This window comes from Aedes albopictus, chromosome 2 (genome assembly GCF_035046485.1).
Source record: "Aedes albopictus strain Foshan chromosome 2, AalbF5, whole genome shotgun sequence".
Lineage (NCBI taxonomy): Eukaryota > Metazoa > Arthropoda > Insecta > Diptera > Culicidae > Aedes > Aedes albopictus.
Genome location: NC_085137.1, coordinates 62071327 through 62090406, shown reverse-complemented (window position 1 = coordinate 62090406; position 19080 = coordinate 62071327). Strand labels below are relative to the sequence as shown.

The window sequence follows — 19080 nt, the reverse complement described above, 5'->3', positions numbered from 1 at the left end:
GTGAAATGTTTAAACAATTTCGGAATTACTGAATTTTTGAAAGAATCTCTGAAGGAATTTCCAAAACACTGTTACCAGTATTTGATTTTCAAAAACAAATTCTTAAAAAAAATTCAGAAGAAATTTCTGGTGGATTTTCTAAAAGAATTCATGTACAATTTTCTGAAGGAATTACTAGAAGATTTTCGAAGAGTATTTTCGGAAGGAATCCATCGAAGACTTTTTTTAATCTCTAAAGAAATTCGTGGAAGATTTTCTGAAAGAATCACTGGGGAAAAATCCGTGAAGCAACGAAAACAATCCTTGCAGGAATTGCTAGAATGATGTTAAATTCCTCAGGAGCAATCTCTTAAGGTTCTTCTAAGAATCCCTGAGAGAATTCCTGGAAAAATGACTCAAGGAATTCTGAATTTCTGATGTTCTGATGGTTTTCCAAAAGAACTCCGATTTCAGGAAGTTTTTGAGAAATTTCTGAAGAAGTAATGGAATGCTAATTAAAGAGATGTATAGAAATTTTACTGGATCAATCTTTAGAGGAAATTCAGAAGGTAACTCTGGATAAATTTTTGAACAAATTCATTGGTTGAATTGAGGAAGAAAAACTTGGAGAAATTTATTAAGGATGTTTAGAAAGATTTTCTGAAAAACCATCAACAAAATTTCTCAAAAAATCTTTCAAGAATACTTCGAAACATTTCCAGTAGAAATTTTTAAATTATTATCTTGAAAAAAATCTAAAGGAATTCCAAGACCAACTTTTGGAAAAAAAAAAAAACAAAAAAATCTTGGAAAAAGTAATGGAAAAATCATGTAAAAATTTGTAAAGCAATCCTTGTAAGGTTTTCTGAAAGGATTCTTTGTGAAATTTCTGGAGCAGTTCCTAGTGGAACTTCTGGAAGAATACCATGAGAAATTGGTCAAGCAATTCCTGAAAAAAAAATGCTGGATGATTCCTTGGAAATGTTTTGGAAAAAAAAAACGTGAAGAAATTTGTGTAGGAATGTATGTATTATTTATTCATTTACCCATTCAACATTTTATTGATTTAGTAAAATATCATGATAATGTAAGTTTGTTTTTATTTTTCCTCTTCATTATAACTTGATTAAATCAAAATTATTCAAAAACTTTTACAAGATGGTATCTGTAGCAACACGTGAAAAGCGTTTAAACATCCACTACAAGAAAAACGGGTCTAATTATTGGAAAAAAATGTGGTATCCACTGTTTGAGTATTTGTACATGATTGCATTGGTATCTGTATTCAACAGATCTTGGGAAAGTTTTCACCACTCAGTAAGATTGTTGATCGACTTCCATATGAAATCTAAAACGTCTGGTTCAGAAATTTAATAACCTTAAGTTTGAGAACAAAAGCCCTAGTCTTTCGTTTGCCATACATACCATTCACAAACGGCGGTGGTGGGTCAAATTTCTCGTTTGTAATGAAAGGAAAATAAAACCTACTACCCGAAAAAAAAACACGCAATTAATTTTTTCAACGACTTCCTTCAAGCGTCTGAGTCTGAGAAAAAAAAACTCGGCCAATGAAGGAACAGTAATCACCTTCCCGTTTGTTGGCAAGCGGTCTTGCGGTTAAGGTTCTTTCGTCTGCTTACGCACAAACTATCGAATTACCCAAACGGTGGTGTTGCCAGCTCGTTTCCATCCCCCACTCGATCTGGCAACCCCGTTCCTCCGTTTGTTCAATTAACTCTTTTGTCAGTGCTCGTCTGAATTCCAACCCACCGTGGTGGTTCAAAGGAATTCAAGTTTCGTGGCCTTTTTCCAAGATGTGTTGATTTATGGCTTCGACCCCTTGCTGAAAGGGGTTTAACGGCGGGAAAGGGTTGCCTTCTGCGTCGTCACTCGTCCTCTCGTAGGGGTTCGATTGTTCTTTTCTCCCCCATCGTCCGACGGCAACTCGCTTTCCCGCTGAAGCGTGACAACCAATAAGGTCCTTTTTCGAGCAATTAATAAAACCCCTTTCCCTCTCAATCATTCGGGTGCATGGTGTGGAGTGGAACATCAGTGACGGACATGCCAGCATGTTGAACTGTGCATAAGGCTTACTGCTAGGAGTCTACCTACCTGGAGTAGTCTGCTTTGCATAGGATCATGCCACTGCGGGTGTAACAACTGGAACCGATGTCCGCTAGCATGGCACCGCAGCAGGAGCATTTGAGACAGGAGTTGTGCCAGTACCGATCGAGCGCATGCAGGAAGAACCGTTCTGTGATTTTGCCTGTGATAAGAAACGGGATAAAGGAGGAAGGTTTTAGTGAATGGAAATTGGTTTAGGTTTTGCATCTTTTTCCTAGCATAACGTTTCAACTGGGAAAATGCTTAGTCCCAGAGAACTAAAAGGGTACGCATTTAGACTGTTCTAAATCTGAGAGAGAGGAGACAGCTGGCTTCGATTGCGTGCTACTTAATGTCAAGGAGGACCTGTCACAAACTGTCAACGCGAACCGAACTGAAAATCGCACATTGATGGTGTAAGTAGGTGGTCAAATTTCCAAAATTTGTTTTTAAAATTTAAAATTTAAAAAAGATAAAATAATGATGGTCACTTTTCCTAAACCAGAGCAACGAATCCAATAATTTTCCATGGATTGTAACAGCGAACTTAGTATGAAAATCATTTTTGACCAATATTATATTTTCAAAGAATTGTGAGCCGCCCAAAGCTGTACAAAGAAGTAAGAAGGAGAAATGTAAATCGTGGCTGTCAGTGAGCTGTCTTCTCTCTCCCAGTTCTAAATCATAAGAATTAGTGGCAAGAATTGGCTTAGGACATACGTTTTTTTTAAATATCTATCTATCTATCTATATATATAAAAATGCAGTGGCATACGTGGGACCGCGCATAACTTGCGAAAGGATGGTCCGATTTGGATCGTCTGAGTTTTGTTCTGTTAGTTTTCATCCAAGGAAGGTATGTGAGGCAAAAACATGCAAAAATAGAGAGTTTTTGAAAATCCATCTTCCACACATTTTGACCGGGGATTTGGTCTTGCCTAGAAAATTGAAACGTCAAAAAACGCAGTAGGCAAGACAAAGTTTGCCGGGTACAGCTAGATTGACATAAAATCTGAAAGTGACCCAGCCAGTGTACCTATATCAGTTCTCAAATCAAAACATGGATTGTTATAAAGCATAATAAATTACTTGGAAGAGTGCGTTTATAACCACATACATTTTCTATAAAAAATGCATACTTTCAGATGTTTTTGTGAGGTTTAAAATAGAAAAATTAAGCTTTAAGGAAACTAAAATTTCAGGAATATGAAGGAAACGTACAAGCCAATATACTAGCAAGACTTGGTTCGTCTCACCAATCCATAGGACCAGAACCGTTTTGTGCTGTATCTGGTTGTTTTCTCATAATGGAGATTAAAACATAAGTACGTTTTATAAAGCAAAACTTTGTTAACACTCGCAAAATCTTAGAGCTGTCAAAAAGAGATCAAGATACTTCTACTGGCCTTCTAACAGGTCATTGTACGAGCCGTTATCATCTGAAACTAATTGGAAAACTTCTGGATAAGTATGTCGCGTTTCCGACATAGATAAACAAGACTCATTTGAAGAACTTTCGTTGTGCCGCTGTTCAGCAATTGCTGCTACATACAGTGTATCAAACAATTGTCCGTACAGCAATTTTTTGGTCAAAATAATTTTTCATTCAAATATTGATAACTTTTTTTATACGTCAATCAAAAACGCTGAAATTTTGAAAAATTATAATCCACATATTAAAGCTTCATTGGTAAAATTTTGAGCAAGATCGAATAAGTTTTCTGAAAGTTATAGAACTTTTAGTAAAACTTATAAAATTTTTGAATACATTTTTAAAACATTATATCTCAATATGTACTTGATGAAATTTTTTCAATTTTTTTCGTGTTACAGCTTATACCTAAGGCTTTCATGTGCAGCTTCGTTAAAAGTTTTATATTTACTACAAAAAATATGAAAAATCTGTATATGTTCCCAAGTAACATTTTTAGTTTTTTTATTGCCTACAAGCTGTTGTTAAATTCAAAACAATAAAACTCATTTTAAAGCTTAGTAATCCTAACAGCTCTGATAAAACCATGATAAAACCCTATAAAGCTCGAAAGGGCCCACCCTACAGGAGGTTGTTAAAACCGTTCCTTACAACGTTTTACATGCTACTTGGCTTTATGACATATTCCTGTAGTTTACTATACAGCACAGATAAGATCTGTTGTGTAGGTAGCAAAAAGAGCAACAAGCCGTATCAAAGTTGGTAAACCATCTTGAATGAACGATTAGAACCTAAAAATGAATCCTAAACTTTAATAATCAAATGGATGGGAGTTAATTGCAAATTAATATGACGAAATAGGAATAAAATTATGTCGGCCAGTCATGTCAATAATGTTTAGTTGCAAATTTTGATGGAAAAAACTCTGTTTCCATAACAGAAAAGCGCATGCCATAAAAGTTTTCTCGTATAATGCAATAAAATAATACTGAATGTATGAAGCGCCTCGTCAGTTTGCGGTTTTTGTTATATCAAATATAACAATTTCAATCCCGCCCACAACATTATGCACGCAAATATCAACATGGCGTATACAATTTGCTAGCAGGAATAGAACATCATGACGAAAAATATGGATGCCGTCAAGTTAAACCCTCTTGGTTTTGATTGAGATTGTTTAAGATCAGTTTGTGTATAAGCAACATATTCTAGAGTTGCTGTTCTTGAGGAATACGAAGCAAAACCCAGCATACGCCCTCTTCTACTTAAATCATGTTATTTGCGCTACCTAAACACTATTTGGTTCTAAGGAAGGCGTCTACAGAGTGATTGTTCTTAAGAACTCTCCGGCTGGCCGATAGCCGTCAATTAGGTAAACAAACAGAAAGTTTTTTTTTCGCAAGTTTCTCTGAGATGTTTTGTGCCTTTTTTAAGCTGCTGTTTTATCTGCTCTGCACGAATATTAGGTAGGTATTGTGAAAAAGCACAATAAAGAAAAATGAGGTGTTTAGTTCAAATAGTGAAGAGAGAAATCATACATTTTCGTTCGTCGTTCGTCTTAAATCTTTTTTCCTGGGGAAGATCGCATAGCAGCTACTTTCCTGAGCTTGTTTTAATGCTAACACTAGAAATTCCTACAAGGTTGAAGATTGCTTTATTATGACTTTATGCAGTCTATTACGTTTTAAGGCCGAAGCGATACACCATGCAAGCGGCTCTAAAACAAGTTTTAGGGTTAAGTCTTAATATGTTCTTAACAGCCCGCTTAGAATAAAAAAATTGCTCGGCAAAAGGCCAAGCAAACTAGTTTTATTGAATAGACTTGTAGGTGTCTACAAAATGTTTTAAAGTTGCAAGTGTTATTAAAACTGCTTTGCCATATAAAATGCTTCATTAAACCTAAAAGGGTTTTGCAAATCAATGACAAAACCTCCATAAATAATGTCTAAGAGTAGAAAGCATAGAAATTGTTACTTGGGGTTCAGAGTGTCATTTGGAAATTTATCATATTTTGATCAATAAAAGTGCCAAGTGTTTTCAACTTTTTTAAACTCTCTTAATGATATATTTTTATACAGGACCTACTAAACTACACATGAAGAGTAGGTCCTATGGATTTTTCGATCAGTTAATGCACTTTTATTGGTGGAAAACGTTTGGCAAATTATATGTGCAAAATATAGCAAATTTTAAAACATCGTCAACTACATACGCACATTTTTCATATTTTTTGTAGTGAATATAAAACCCCAAACATGGCTGCATATGAAAGCCTTAAGTATAAAATGTAACACAAAAAAAAAATTGAAAAAATTGCATCGTGTACATATTGAGATAAAATGTTTTAAAAATGTGTTCAGAAATCTTATAAGTTTTACTAAAAGTTCTATAACTTTCAGAAAACTTATTCGATCTCGCTCAAAATTTTACTTATGGAGCTTTAATATATGATTCATGATTGGTCAAAATTTCAGCGTTTCTGATTGACGCATAAAAAAGTTACTAACAATTGAATGAAAAATAATTGTGACAAAAAATTTGCTGTACGGACAATTGTTTGATACACTGTATATGAATTAGGTTCTTCGACAAGGGGCTGATAGAACCGCTTGATGTATGGGGAACAAACCCCAATGCGGTAGTACAGTTCGTCTGAACTGACGCACCGACCGTGCTGAACGCTTGAAACAAGTAAAAAGTGACCTATTTCACTCAAAATTACATTAGTAAAAATTAAACAAATTAAAACCAAATACAAATGAAAAACTAGATGAAGCTTTTTTCAATTTCGTTATAAAATAATGAGTAAGTTTAATGACCACCTTTATGAAAATAGTGCTAAATAGTGGCTTAAATGTTGCAAAGGAATGACTAAATAATCTGACTTGTAGCTAAAAATCGTGATCTTAAAAACAATTTTATGATGTCAGTTTTGGTTTTTAGCGGCAAAACATCTCTGAAAATATATTTTGTTTATTTATACTCTTGTGTAGGCTCTGGAAGAATTCAGAAATATGCTGGCCAGAAATCCTTGAGTAGTTTTCACGAAACCCTTGGGTATGTGAAGAATGTTTGAAGTATTTTTTATTGATAATGTGGAGGAATTTCAGAAAACTTAAGGCAAAAGTCACCTGTTATAAGTGACGAGAATAAACATATTAATTCAATTGTACACACTTAATTTGGAATACCGTGTTTGGTAATTTTTTGACGAAAATAGAACAGCTGTATACAGCTATACTGCATTGTTTACCTTTTGCACCAGGTTTTGACAGTTGGTGTACTGAGCCTCAGTAAAATCGAATACCGAAGCTACCGAAACAGTTCTGCTATTCTATTTTCGTCAAAAAAAAATGCTGAACTGGCAATTCAGGGTTGAGTGTGTGAGCAGGGTCTCTACTACATCAAGGAAACCAGGGAAACCTGAATAAAATCTTGAATTTTTAGAAAATTCAGAAGAAAATCTGGTAATTTTCGGTGGTAAGTTTAATTATTCTTCAATCAAATGTATTGTTTGCTAATTTTACCATATCGAACTGGTTGCCGTTGCGCTGCTTTAACTTTCTACCCTATCATGGTAGAATGATGAGCACGAGGATGTCGATGTGTGGCTGTTGGTTGTTCCTTTTTCCAGTGCGATTGGGGGTCCTTTATGAGTTGCCGTTCGCCGATGTCCAAGTATCCGGGTCCGTTTGCGCCATGGGCTCAGAAGAGGGTCAGTGTCAGCTTCTCTCAGGGGGAAGAGCAACTGACGAAAGCGTCGGGCTGGGATCGAACCCATAACCATTTGCTTATAAAGCAAACGTGTGACCGATTGCGCCACGAGCCCCGGCGAAGATAATTGTTGTTCTTCTTCTATATTTTGTTGTCCTTCCCAGTTGTAGTAAAAGATCGGAATAGGCTAAGAATATTGTAGGTGAAATTTGAGACGACATTGGGTTGACATTTTTAAAAGATTATTATGAAATTTTCTGTCGTCAGATTCTCGTGCGGAGTTTATAACCGTAGCTTTAGCAAGTTCATACTTACTAATGGTTTAATGGTTTTCGATGGTAGAATAGCAGATACTTGAAAAAGTTCTCGAAAAACTTCCGACGAAGCCCATGAAAGCTTTCTTTAAAATCTGCCAACAAAGTTTCTAAAGAAAAAAAATATGAGCGTTTATATTGACATTTGTAGATGAGTTAGCTTACCACGTACCAAGATGATCAGTACTCATTTCAACAAAATAAAACGTGCAACTTTTGCTTATACGCAAGAACTGCTGGAGAAAGATTAAACATTTTGATCAATGTTACCCCGGATCACACGGTATGCAATTTTTGATAGATTATTGGCAGTTTTCGGAGGGACATCTGCACGGATCGACATTTCTGCAGAGAGGCACACAAGTCCGGAGTAAACCTTTTTGAATTTTCAGAAAACATTGCTACTATAATTGTTAAACGAAACTCATATTTATGAGTACACTAGCTGTCCCCGGCAAACTTTGTCTTGCCTACTGCGTTTTTTGACGTTTCAAGTCCCTAGCCAAGCGCCCAAGTCCCCTTTCAAAATGTATGAAAACCCGATTTTCAAAAACTCTCAATTTTCCCATGTTTTAGGCCTCATAAACCTTCCTTGAGTGAAAACTAACAGAACAAAACTTAGACGACCCAAATCGGACCACCCGTTCGCAAGTTATGCGCGGTCCCACGTATGCCACTGCATTTTTATATATATAGATTCTTATAGAAGCAAGTTTGCCTTCGCTTTCCATGAGAATTGCAAAATCTCTTGTAGAGTGGAAAATTATTAAATTTGGATGGCAAATTTTGGCAAAAATCTTTGTGCAAGAGAAATTGCTGGTGAAACTTCTGAAATAATTTCTGGTAGAACATATTGAGATCTACCTGGAGAAAGTTTCCTGAACGAATGTTAGAATGTTACAAAACGAAATTTGGAACATTTTGGTCGAATTCCTTCAACAAAGTTCTGGAGGAATGCTAAATGAATCTCTGACGTTTCCAAAGACTTCTGGATTTACCACAGAGTTTCATCAAATAAGTACATTTCATGCTGAAATCAAATTAAAATGCCCTGCCCATGGAAATGTTATGTAATAAACTATTCTTGCAGAACTTCTCTAAATATACCCATAGGTATACATTTTTGAATCCATCAATAACTTCATCACCATCAATAAAATGTATCAAAAAATCTTTTAAAAGTTATAGGGTATTGGTATTAAGCACGTGGCTCCCATTTTCATCCTACGAAATACAAAGGATTGGAGCGATGTTTGTTTTGTTTCTTACTTTTGTATTTTTTGTTAGAAGTGAGCACCCATGAAAACAAAAAGAACAGAATCAATCGGTGCCGTAATCGCTTGTTTTCGAATAGGATGAACATGGGAGCGTGAGATTACTGATGGCACACATACCCTACATCTTAGAGAAAAGTTTAAAAATACAAGAAATGTTACTTTGTATATAAATGCATCATTCCCAGTGCATTGATTTTGGTGACTAAATAGTCATGTACAAGTTTTCAGAACCGTCATAAGACCCATAAAACTCCTTTTTAGGCTGGTTTTAAGAACCTCTTCTAGTGTATTAATAAAAAATGTTACTTTGGCATGATATGTTAGGAAGCTATTTTTTTTGTCTGTATTAACGAGATTTTTAACCCTAGGCTAGTTAATCTCGGGACCCAAATTTAACTTCCCTTCCGAAGGAAGAATCCACATCTTGTGAGTATGACGGAGGTGGGATTTGATCCCAGGTCCTCGGCGTGATATTCAAGTGTTCTAACCACCACACCAGGTCCGCTCCACAGGAAGCTATTGACGTCAGGCCCGGATTTAAGGGGGGGGCAAAGGGGGCAAGTGCCCCGGGCCCCCCGATCAGGGGGGGCCCCGAAAATCTTGAAGTACTATATATTTGTTTTCAACGAAACCACACGTAGCGTACTATAACAGACGTATATATTTTATACATGTCCTGTGGTAGTTATAATTGGGTTTTTAATGGAAACCCAGATTATTGATTGATTGACTATTATTTTTACTTGAGAATTAACCGAAAACCAACATTTATGATTCATGGTGTAGTATTAGACAACTACACATTTTTCAGTGCAATAACTTGAAATTACTACACAGAAGCGTCTCTATTGGTGATTTGATGTTGTATGGAGAAGAAGAAGAAGAAGAACGATGGTGTTTTGAAAAAATCCTATCCCTATAACAAAGGGGAAGATTTTAAAGTGCCTCTATAAAATCTAAAACAAAATCTAATTAAAAACGGTTTGATGTACGGTGTTAGACTTTGGACGGACTACATATTGAACGTATAAATTTAAATTTACCATTTTTTTTTGATAATGTACTTAATTCAACCTCCACAATTTAATCAATAATTTTAGTTTTGGAAACTATGTACAAAAACATCTCGGAACATTTTATTTTACATATATTTATGTTGGGTTTTACAGAAGTTTTTGGTATTTGTCTCTAAGAGACCTATCTGTATTCAATCTGATTCATGGACTAATCGTACAATTTTGCAATTCCTAATAAAATTGCTTTACGTATTTAGGTTTTCTACTGAACGCTAAGTTCGAAAACTTGCAAAAATTTGGATAATAGTTTTTCCAAACAATCTTACATTTACGTTGTAAATCTGAACGTTTTTTTTTTAAATTTAGTCAAAACATAAAAAAACGAATAATTTTTCATTTATTTAAGGACAAACGTCTTGAAATCCCGTTTCAACAGTGCATCAGAACTTCAGACGCACAAATCTCAAGAAGCAAGGTTCAAACAACAGTGCATTTTATTTTTCTGTTCTTGCTCACTTGTAATAAGCTTAATATAAGAAGAACAGGTGCGCTAGTTTTGTAAACGAAGAGATTTGTGTCCTCGAAATCGCGAGTAGGTGCCAAAGTCGGCCATTGTGGGAGCCATTTTGGAATTCTAACAAGGCTGTCCTTAAATAATTTGTCAAAATGTTGTGGTATTGCAGCATTGGGAAAGCTGATTTTTTTAAAAGACATCAGAATAATTTAATATTAGGCCTGAGTATTAAAAAATAATACAAAAGATATAATTGAAAACAAATGAAAATTAAGGTATTTTAATGAATAAAACAGTTGAGTAATTGAAAATATACGAATAATACACAGGATTTAAAAAAATATAAATGTATTTCTCCAAAATGTTGTTTTTGGGGGCCCACTTTATAGGGTTTGCCCCGGGCCTCCCGAAGTCAAAATCCGGCACTGATTGACGTAGTCATTTTCCCTCATATGTTGAAAGGTTTCTGCCAGAATTCTTAGAGAGCCTTCTGGCGTTTATGCTAGATCAATTGTTTTAGAATTCATATTCATTCATTCATAATTCATTCATCAGGTAATTTGGCTAATAACACAGCGCAACATTTTTTTATCTCAAGAGAAAACTTATGTGTCAGATTTGCAGACAGATTTGCTCTAGCACGTAAAAATGTTGAGCTATACCCCAATTTATAGGATATATTTTGGGCTTTTTTGACTGCAAGCCTTTAAGCATGGAAATATTTTTTTTAAGCAATCAAAATGTAAATTGATCAATTAACATCTAAATTAACGACTCATGCAAAATATTTCATTTTACCAAATCAAATTTGATAGATTTAAGCATTTTATGTTAGTATCGAAACTTGCATGCAACTTTTGGAGGGTGACATGTATGGGAAATATCGTACCTAACATAAATCGCTTAAAACTACCAAATTTGATTTGGAAAAACAAAATATTTTGCATGAGACGTTAGTTTAGATGTTAATTGATTAATTTACCTTTTGATTGCTTAAAAAAATATTTCCATGCTTTATGGCTTGCAGTCAAAAAAGCCCAAAATCTCATATTTTACCCTATAAATTGGGGTATAGTTCAAAACTGTGACGTACTGGAGCAAATCTGAGCCCGGATTCGGATTCAGCGGCCCAAAATCTGTCAGAGACACATAAGTTTGCTCTTGAGACAGACAAAAAGTTAATTTTTGTTACGCTGTGTAATTAATCCCCGCTTTATCATGTAACAAAAATCTCCAAGGAATTTCTTACACAATTTCTGAACTTGTTGTTCACATTGTTTAGAAATATTGATAAACGCCTAACAGCATGCAATGCCATGGTAATTTTACGGGATTGAAACTATTGTTAGAATTTTGTGATAATTCCAATATAATGATATACAAAAAATCAATATGATATGCTTCACACGGCTAAAACAATTATTTTTGTACTCCATAGATGTCAATCTGTGAATAATGTGTGAATTTTAATGAGTTTCTCATTGCACTATTGAAGTAACCCCAACTCTGTCCGTCTTACTCACCCTCAAAGCGGTCCATCTTACCCCAATACAATCCAAAGTATTCATTCCTCCACCGTTCTCCATAACACAGCGCAAATTTTTTTTGTCTCAAGAGCAAACATATGTGTCTCCGAAGGATTTTGGGCCGCTGAATCCGAATCTGGGCTCAGATTTGCTCCAAAACGTCACAATTTTGAGCTATACGTCAATTTATAGGGCAAAATATGCGATTTTGGGCTTTTTTGACTGCAAGCCATTAAGGGCGGACGGGACGGTCGGGGAAATATCCGCCATTGCTCTGTTGCTACTAAGATGGTAATCTCAGATTCTACTTCATATTTTGCAACAAAAACCTATCACTGTGTATGCTCACTTGCAGTGCATATGCTGATTGTTTTTCAGCATCTTCAGTGCGGTAGAACTCGAGATTACCATCTTCAAAATCGCGAGGCAAATTGTTAGAAAGAGAGGCAAGATAGGAAAAATAACACGGCGTCCCGTTTCACCTTAAGCATGGAAATATTTTTTTAAGCAAGTAAAAGGTTAATTGGTCAATTAACATCTAAATTAACGATTCATGCAAAATAGTTCGTTTTACCTAATCAAATTCGATAAATTTAAGCATTCTATGTTAGTATGAAAACTTGCATGCAACTTTTGGAGGGTGACTTGTATGGGAAATATCGTACCTAACAATAATCGCTTAAAACTATCAAATTCAATTTGGTAAAACGAAATATTTTGTATGAGTCGTTAATTTAGATGTTATTTAACCAATTTATCCTTTGATTGCTTAAAAAATATTTTTGCATGCTTAATAACTTGCAGTCGAAAAAGCCCAAAATCGCATATTTTGCCCTATAAATTGAGGTATAGCTCAAAATTGTGACGTGTTGGAGCAAATCTGAGCCCGGATTCGGATTCAGCGGCCCAAAATCTGTCAGAGACACATAAGTTTGCTCTTGAGACAGACCAAAATTGAATTTTTGTTACGCTGTGTAATCCATGAAATTTTCCTAAATCTCATTGTGTATTGGACGGAACAGTTCAAAACAACTGGAAAACACTAAATGAATTGCGAAAACTTAGCATTTTAATGTTAAAAAAGCCTATTTACTGCCTCCCTTAAGTTAGATCCCATCTCAAATTCGTGAAGTCCAGTAGAAAGGTTATTTATTTTTTATACTTTTGACTTATACAATACATTCTCTCATAGAGTGGTTCAATAATCATCAACTATTACGAAAAAAGGGTTAATCGTAATAAAAGCTAAATTTCAACTCTTAGTTGGTAAATCTAGTCAAACACCCTCTCTCACTAGTCAAAGTCATACCCACCCGGTAAAGTAAAGTTTCATAGGGAATAGTCAGATATGTATATTCCTGCATCTATGCTACGGAAACGGCTAAACAGTCTCGAGGAAATCGATCTTTTCCATAATTTTTATTTTCCGAATTATTATATGAATTTCTCCTCAAATGTGTCTAGAGTGATCCCATACTAACAAGCTTGTGAACATAAACTATAGCAAGGAAGAGGCTATGCGCAATTTTGACAAAGGGTGAAGAGCCGCCAAGTGGGTACGGCCAACTTTTTATTTTCCCAAAAATACCTTTGGGAAGAAAATTTGGAATTTGTTATACATCTGTAGGGTCGTTTTCAGAAACTTTTTTTATTTCTGGGGGATAACGTCTCAACTGGTAAATGTTTCATTGGTACCTAAAAAGCTTTGTAAGCCTTAGGAGTTTTAAATGCAGGACAAATGTGGCAGATAATGATTCTCAAAATAAATGAAAAATAACATGCAGATGCTGGATCCATAAGGAATTGATTCCTTTACCCCTCATTGCTGAATATCAGCGCTTTTGCCTCTCCTGTCAAAAGTTGCCTTCAGAAATTTGGTTTGATATTGATAGGGATTCCTCTTGCGTTCCACTAAAATCTGCAGCAAGAATTTAAACTGAAATTTTCCTAGTATTTTTTGCATGTTAGGTGGATCTTACAAATCAAAATCTACTTTTAATAAAAAATCTACTTTTGTCTTTCTCAAAAACTTGCCTTCAAAAGTCCTTCAGTTATTTATACGTGGAATTCCTAAAGGGTTTCCTTGTAATATTTGGTCATTCACAAAATCTGAAATTGAGTTTCTTGCAAGAATAAAATAAATCTTCTTTAGGAATTTTGTTCAAAATTTTGAAGGAAATCACGCCAGAAACTTATTAATTCTTTTAAGGATTCTCTGGAAATTGTCTCAGGATTTGTGCTCTAGATCTTTTTAACAGTGCCGTCAAAACTTTTGCTAGATCACCTAGAATTTCTGAAATTTTTCTGCCAATGGTTTCTATTTCGTCTATTGCCTTGTATATTGGAGTTTCTCCAAGAATTACGTAAAGTTTTTTTATTTGAGAACCGGATTAGGACTACTTTTATCTTTACTTCAGAACTGAAAGTCATGTTTCACATTACACTATATTTTTTTTTATCGATTGTCATCCAAAGTTCCACAGGAAAGTAATACAAACAGAAGCCTCTTCAGAAATTCCTTCAGAAGCTTTCGTCAGAAGTCATCCTAAGAATTATTGGAACTGCTATAATTGTGTCCAAACAAAATTTGTATAGAATGTTTGATACAATTCTGATACGATTCATGGGTTCATTTAGTAAGAGATAGTTACTAAAGAAATAAGGTTCGTTGAACCGCAAGCGAACCGCGAGATAAAATTAATAGAAGGCGTTTTAAACACATTCGCAACGGCGAGCTTCTTGCCATAGGTCCTGGACTTGTATGGCTAGAAAACATCAGTGCTGTTGCATTCCCAAGAAAAGCCTCTTAAAGCGATTTTATAAAAAAACTATCAAAAAACTATATCCAAAGGATGATGATTAACCTGGGCTTGTAAGGGGAATATCTGTAAATAAAAGAAAATCGGGTTAAGTACGGTTCCTTTGAATTCCACTAAGAATTTGCATCCTTTGACAGATACGTATTTCGACCTCAACTGTAAGGTCGTCTTCAGTGTCTTTTACTTGACTCGACTGAAGAGATCCATCGCATTCTACACGTCTCATACATCATAGGTAAAAATAATAGGTAGCTTAATCTAGGTAGTTTTTTTTTTTTTTTTTTTTTTTTTCCCGAGCATGCAAAAACTTATATCTATATTAACCTCCACCATAGAATAGGTAAAATTTCCCTCCACCACCGAATAGGTACATTTCCCTATCACAGGTACATTATGAGACGCACGCCATACGAGAGTGCTTAGGGGGTAATAATTTGAAAAGCCACGAACTTCCATTGCCTTGATCCTTATTCAACAGCGTGTTAGGTACCTGTTTGTATATCTCTAGACTCTCAGCAACGTCCAATTTCCAAGGTGAAGTTACATTTCGCAAAATTTGAATATCCTCTGTAGTTACAGGGTGGCCCTCCTCAAAGACATGTTCAGCAACTTTCGACCTGAAATCGTATTCCAAACCTCTATTCACTGTCCTCTGCGCCTTTCCCACCTCCGCCATATGTTCCCTGAATCTAACCTCCAAAGACCGTTTTGTTTGACCAACGTAGACCTTATCACAATGGGAGCAACTGATTTTGTAAACGCCAGCCTTGTTTAGGGTGTTGACCGGATCCTTTGTAGAGCCTAATGAAGTCTTCAACTGATTGCTTCTGCTAGAAAATACTAAATCGATCCCGAAATTTCTGAACCTAGAACGTAAATTATTAGTGATGTGTTGATCGAAGGGGACAGAATCTTTGAAGCGAGTATCAGTCCCCTTCGATCAACACATCACTAATAATTTACGTTCTAGGTTCAGAAATTTCGGGATCGATTTAGTATTTTCTAGCAGAAGCAATCAGTTGAAGACTTCATTAGGCTCTACAAAGGATCCGGTCAACACCCTAAACAAGGCTGGCGTTTACAAAATCAGTTGCTCCCATTGTGATAAGGTCTACGTTGGTCAAACAAAACGGTCTTTGGAGGTTAGATTCAGGGAACATATGGCGGAGGTGGGAAAGGCGCAGAGGACAGTGAATAGAGGTTTGGAATACGATTTCAGGTCGAAAGTTGCTGAACATGTCTTTGAGGAGGGCCACCCTGTAACTACAGAGGATATTCAAATTTTGCGAAATGTAACTTCACCTTGGAAATTGGACGTTGCTGAGAGTCTAGAGATATACAAACAGGTACCTAACACGCTGTTGAATAAGGATCAAGGCAATGGAAGTTCGTGGCTTTTCAAATTATTACCCCCTAAGCACTCTCGTATGGCGTGCGTCTCATAATGTACCTGTGATAGGGAAATGTACCTATTCGGTGGTGGAGGGAAATTTTACCTATTCTATGGTGGAGGTTAATATAGATATAAGTTTTTGCATGCTCGGGAAAAAAAAAAAAAAAGAAAAAAAAAACTACCTAGATTAAGCTACCTATTATTTTTACCTATGATGTATGAGACGTGTAGAATGCGATGGATCTCTTCAGTCGAGTCAAGTAAAAGACACTGAAGACGACCTTACAGTTGAGGTCGAAATACGTATCTGTCAAAGGATGCAAATTCTTAGTGGAATTCAAAGGAACCGTACTTAACCCGATTTTCTTTTATTTATATCCAAAGGAATTTTTATAGTTCAGGTTTATACAGTGTTTACAGGTTACACAAATCCAGATGGAGCTGTTATGCGGGTACTTTCAATATGTGACGCTCATGATTTGGTATTTTTCGCACTTTGACATAAAAATCCACAATTTCGATTATAGGTTTTAAAGCACGTTGAAAATGATGACTATTCATAACGATAACTCAAAAGTACTGAAAAGTCAAATGGGACTGATATGCAAGTGGGGGCAGGGTAGCAGCGCCACTTTTCTGTTATTTTATTGTTTTATATAATTATGTAAATAATAAGTCCAGAAAGCTGGTGCAATTGCTAATTAAAGTTGAGATTTTGTTTACAACATTACAAATAAACAAAACTAGAACTTCTTAAGATAATTAATGAATAGTTCAGAAATAATAATCGAGAGTGTCGGTTTATTTGCCTTTAAATTTTACCACAATGTTCATACAAACATTTGATAAATTTAGTAAACATTTTGGAGTTCTTCCAAAAATTTTCACCAATACCAATGTTACCCAATTTTTAAAACTGATTTTTTTTTTTGAATTGACAGTGTTCGGTCACCCACCAGTCCTTTGCTTCTATATAAAACTCTATATAAAACAAAACGATAAAGGCACAGGAAATTTCGTAGTTATCATGCATAGTCGCAAACGGTTTTTTCAGTCTTTAATCGAGTCCAGTAGCAGTATCTTCATTTTCTAACTGCTCATAGGTTTTGACACTCACAGATCTTAACACGATAACTAAACCTAGAGTAAATCACTATCCCCTTACTCACCTCCACATCCCCCGCAGTGCTTCACCGGTCCTCCAGGGCCGCCCCCGGGACCGCCGTTGCCCATACCGTGGAAGCCCACCGCCTGGCTGTCCATCTGGCTGACTCCCATCGGATTGCCGGGCGCACCGCCACCGCCCCCACCACCACCCCCGTGGCCATTGTGGTGCGGCCCGAGCTGCGGGTAGTTGTTGTTGTCCGGACTGGGCGAATGCGGCGAAGAACCCAGATCCGAGTACGGATGGTAGTGCGGGTTCATTGCTATTGACGCGGCCAGCTTGACGGCTTTTGGTTTACGGTTCCGCACGTTGCAGGCCGGTTCCCTTGGGGACCGCGTTGCAACAATTTTTACTAACGATTTTTTTTTTCCGGGGAAAGGTGTGGGGAAGTTTTGGAACCGCGGCCGTGGGGGTTCGTTCGACACTGACAACTGTGGATTTTCTTTGTAACACAAATGGAGCGCGCGCGAAATCAGGACATTAGCCGATTAGGCGATTCGACTCGCTATTTCGTGGTTGCACAAATTTTCAATCACTTAGATGTATACACTTTTTTTTGCGATGGCCGTACTTGAAATGCGGAACGCGAACGCGCCGAAATGCTCGTTATTTTATTGATTGTATTGGCTAAACTTCGGATGAGAGACGAGGCTCGGGGAAACGCTCGTCAGCCTGATAAAATTGATAGATTTTCCGTCACTATTTTTCTTGTTGGGGTTTTTCGCTGGTTCACTTTTTTTTTCTCTCTTTTCTAAAACACAATAACGCTTCAATCCCCCCTTGTTTTTTGCTGCACGGTGGGAGTTTTGTTCTTTTTTCGAAGCCGTTTGCCGCTTCTGGCAGTTATTTTCACGCGGCTATTATTTATAAATAATTTTCTATTTTTTTGCCTCACTTCGGTTTCGTCTCGTGCCGCACTTCCTTTTATCTGTGTATCTAAATAAATTTCAATTTTCGCGAAATATATTTCATTTTAGCAATTTGCGCGCGCGGTCTGCTGCTGCCGGTTGGACTCTGCTTTGGCGCTTTGGTTGCTTCTTCGCATACTGCAGGTGCTGCTGTGGAGACGATGTAGGTGGACGTTGGTGGCAGCCAGGTCCTCCAAGTTTACGGACGGGAGGTGACAACACAAACACTTTCCGGCGTCGTCAACGGGTTTGGCGCACGTACCACTTGTTGTGTGGGAAACTGTCCGAACTTCACTACTGAACAGCTGTATTTGAACTTCAGTCACTATACTTGGGAATCACTGAACAACTACAGCGGGAGTCTGCCTAGACTTCGACTCGATAGCTAATGTTTGCTTTTATTTATTATTTCCCAACTATTATTTCTTATCTTGATTCTCATTAAAATCATATAAATATTTTCACTTGAAACTTCTTCCCAACTCTGTCTTCTTCTTCTGGATCGCCCGCCTTCAATCTCGCTGTCCTTCGGGTAAACCGCGCAGAAGGGGGGAATGCTATTATTTCTCTTTAACAATCTCCGCGCGCGCTACGAGCAAGTGGAAATCGCGCGGGACAACTTTTCAACGCTCGGTTCTTTTTTTATGATCTCAGTGACAATTGCCACCACTGACTCTTCCGCCGTACGGTTTCTTCTTGACCTGACCGTCCCGTGCGCCCGTTTTGATCGGATCAGCTTCCGCGGGCTGCAGTAGCAGAGTTGCAGAAGTCGGTAACTTTTTCTGTGCGCCTCAGCTACTCGAGTTCCTGTTGGGGAAAGAGACAGAGAAAGAGAGACAAGATAAAAATAATTAGTTTCTCAAGGTGCCGACAGACTGTGCAGATTTTGGTCTAGACATAGCTCTACATGGAACCAACAT

At 36.7% G+C, this 19080-nt stretch overlaps 1 protein-coding gene across 4 annotated transcripts in view; it reads right to left on the bottom strand.

Moving 5' to 3' along the window:
- The window catches only part of LOC109418060 (LIM domain transcription factor LMO4), a 151141-nt gene that overhangs the window by 108992 nt on the left and 23069 nt on the right, over positions 1-19080 (bottom strand). For all 4 annotated transcript variants that reach the window (XM_029871329.2, XM_029871332.2, XM_029871331.2 and 1 more), the window contains exons 2-3: positions 17257-18967; positions 2092-2245 (exon numbers count right to left, since the gene is read on the bottom strand). In XM_029871329.2, coding sequence (XP_029727189.1) covers positions 2092-2245; positions 17257-17512 — 410 coding nt within the window. In that variant the 5' untranslated portion in view covers positions 17513-18967. The remainder of the gene's footprint in view (positions 1-2091; positions 2246-17256; positions 18968-19080) is intronic.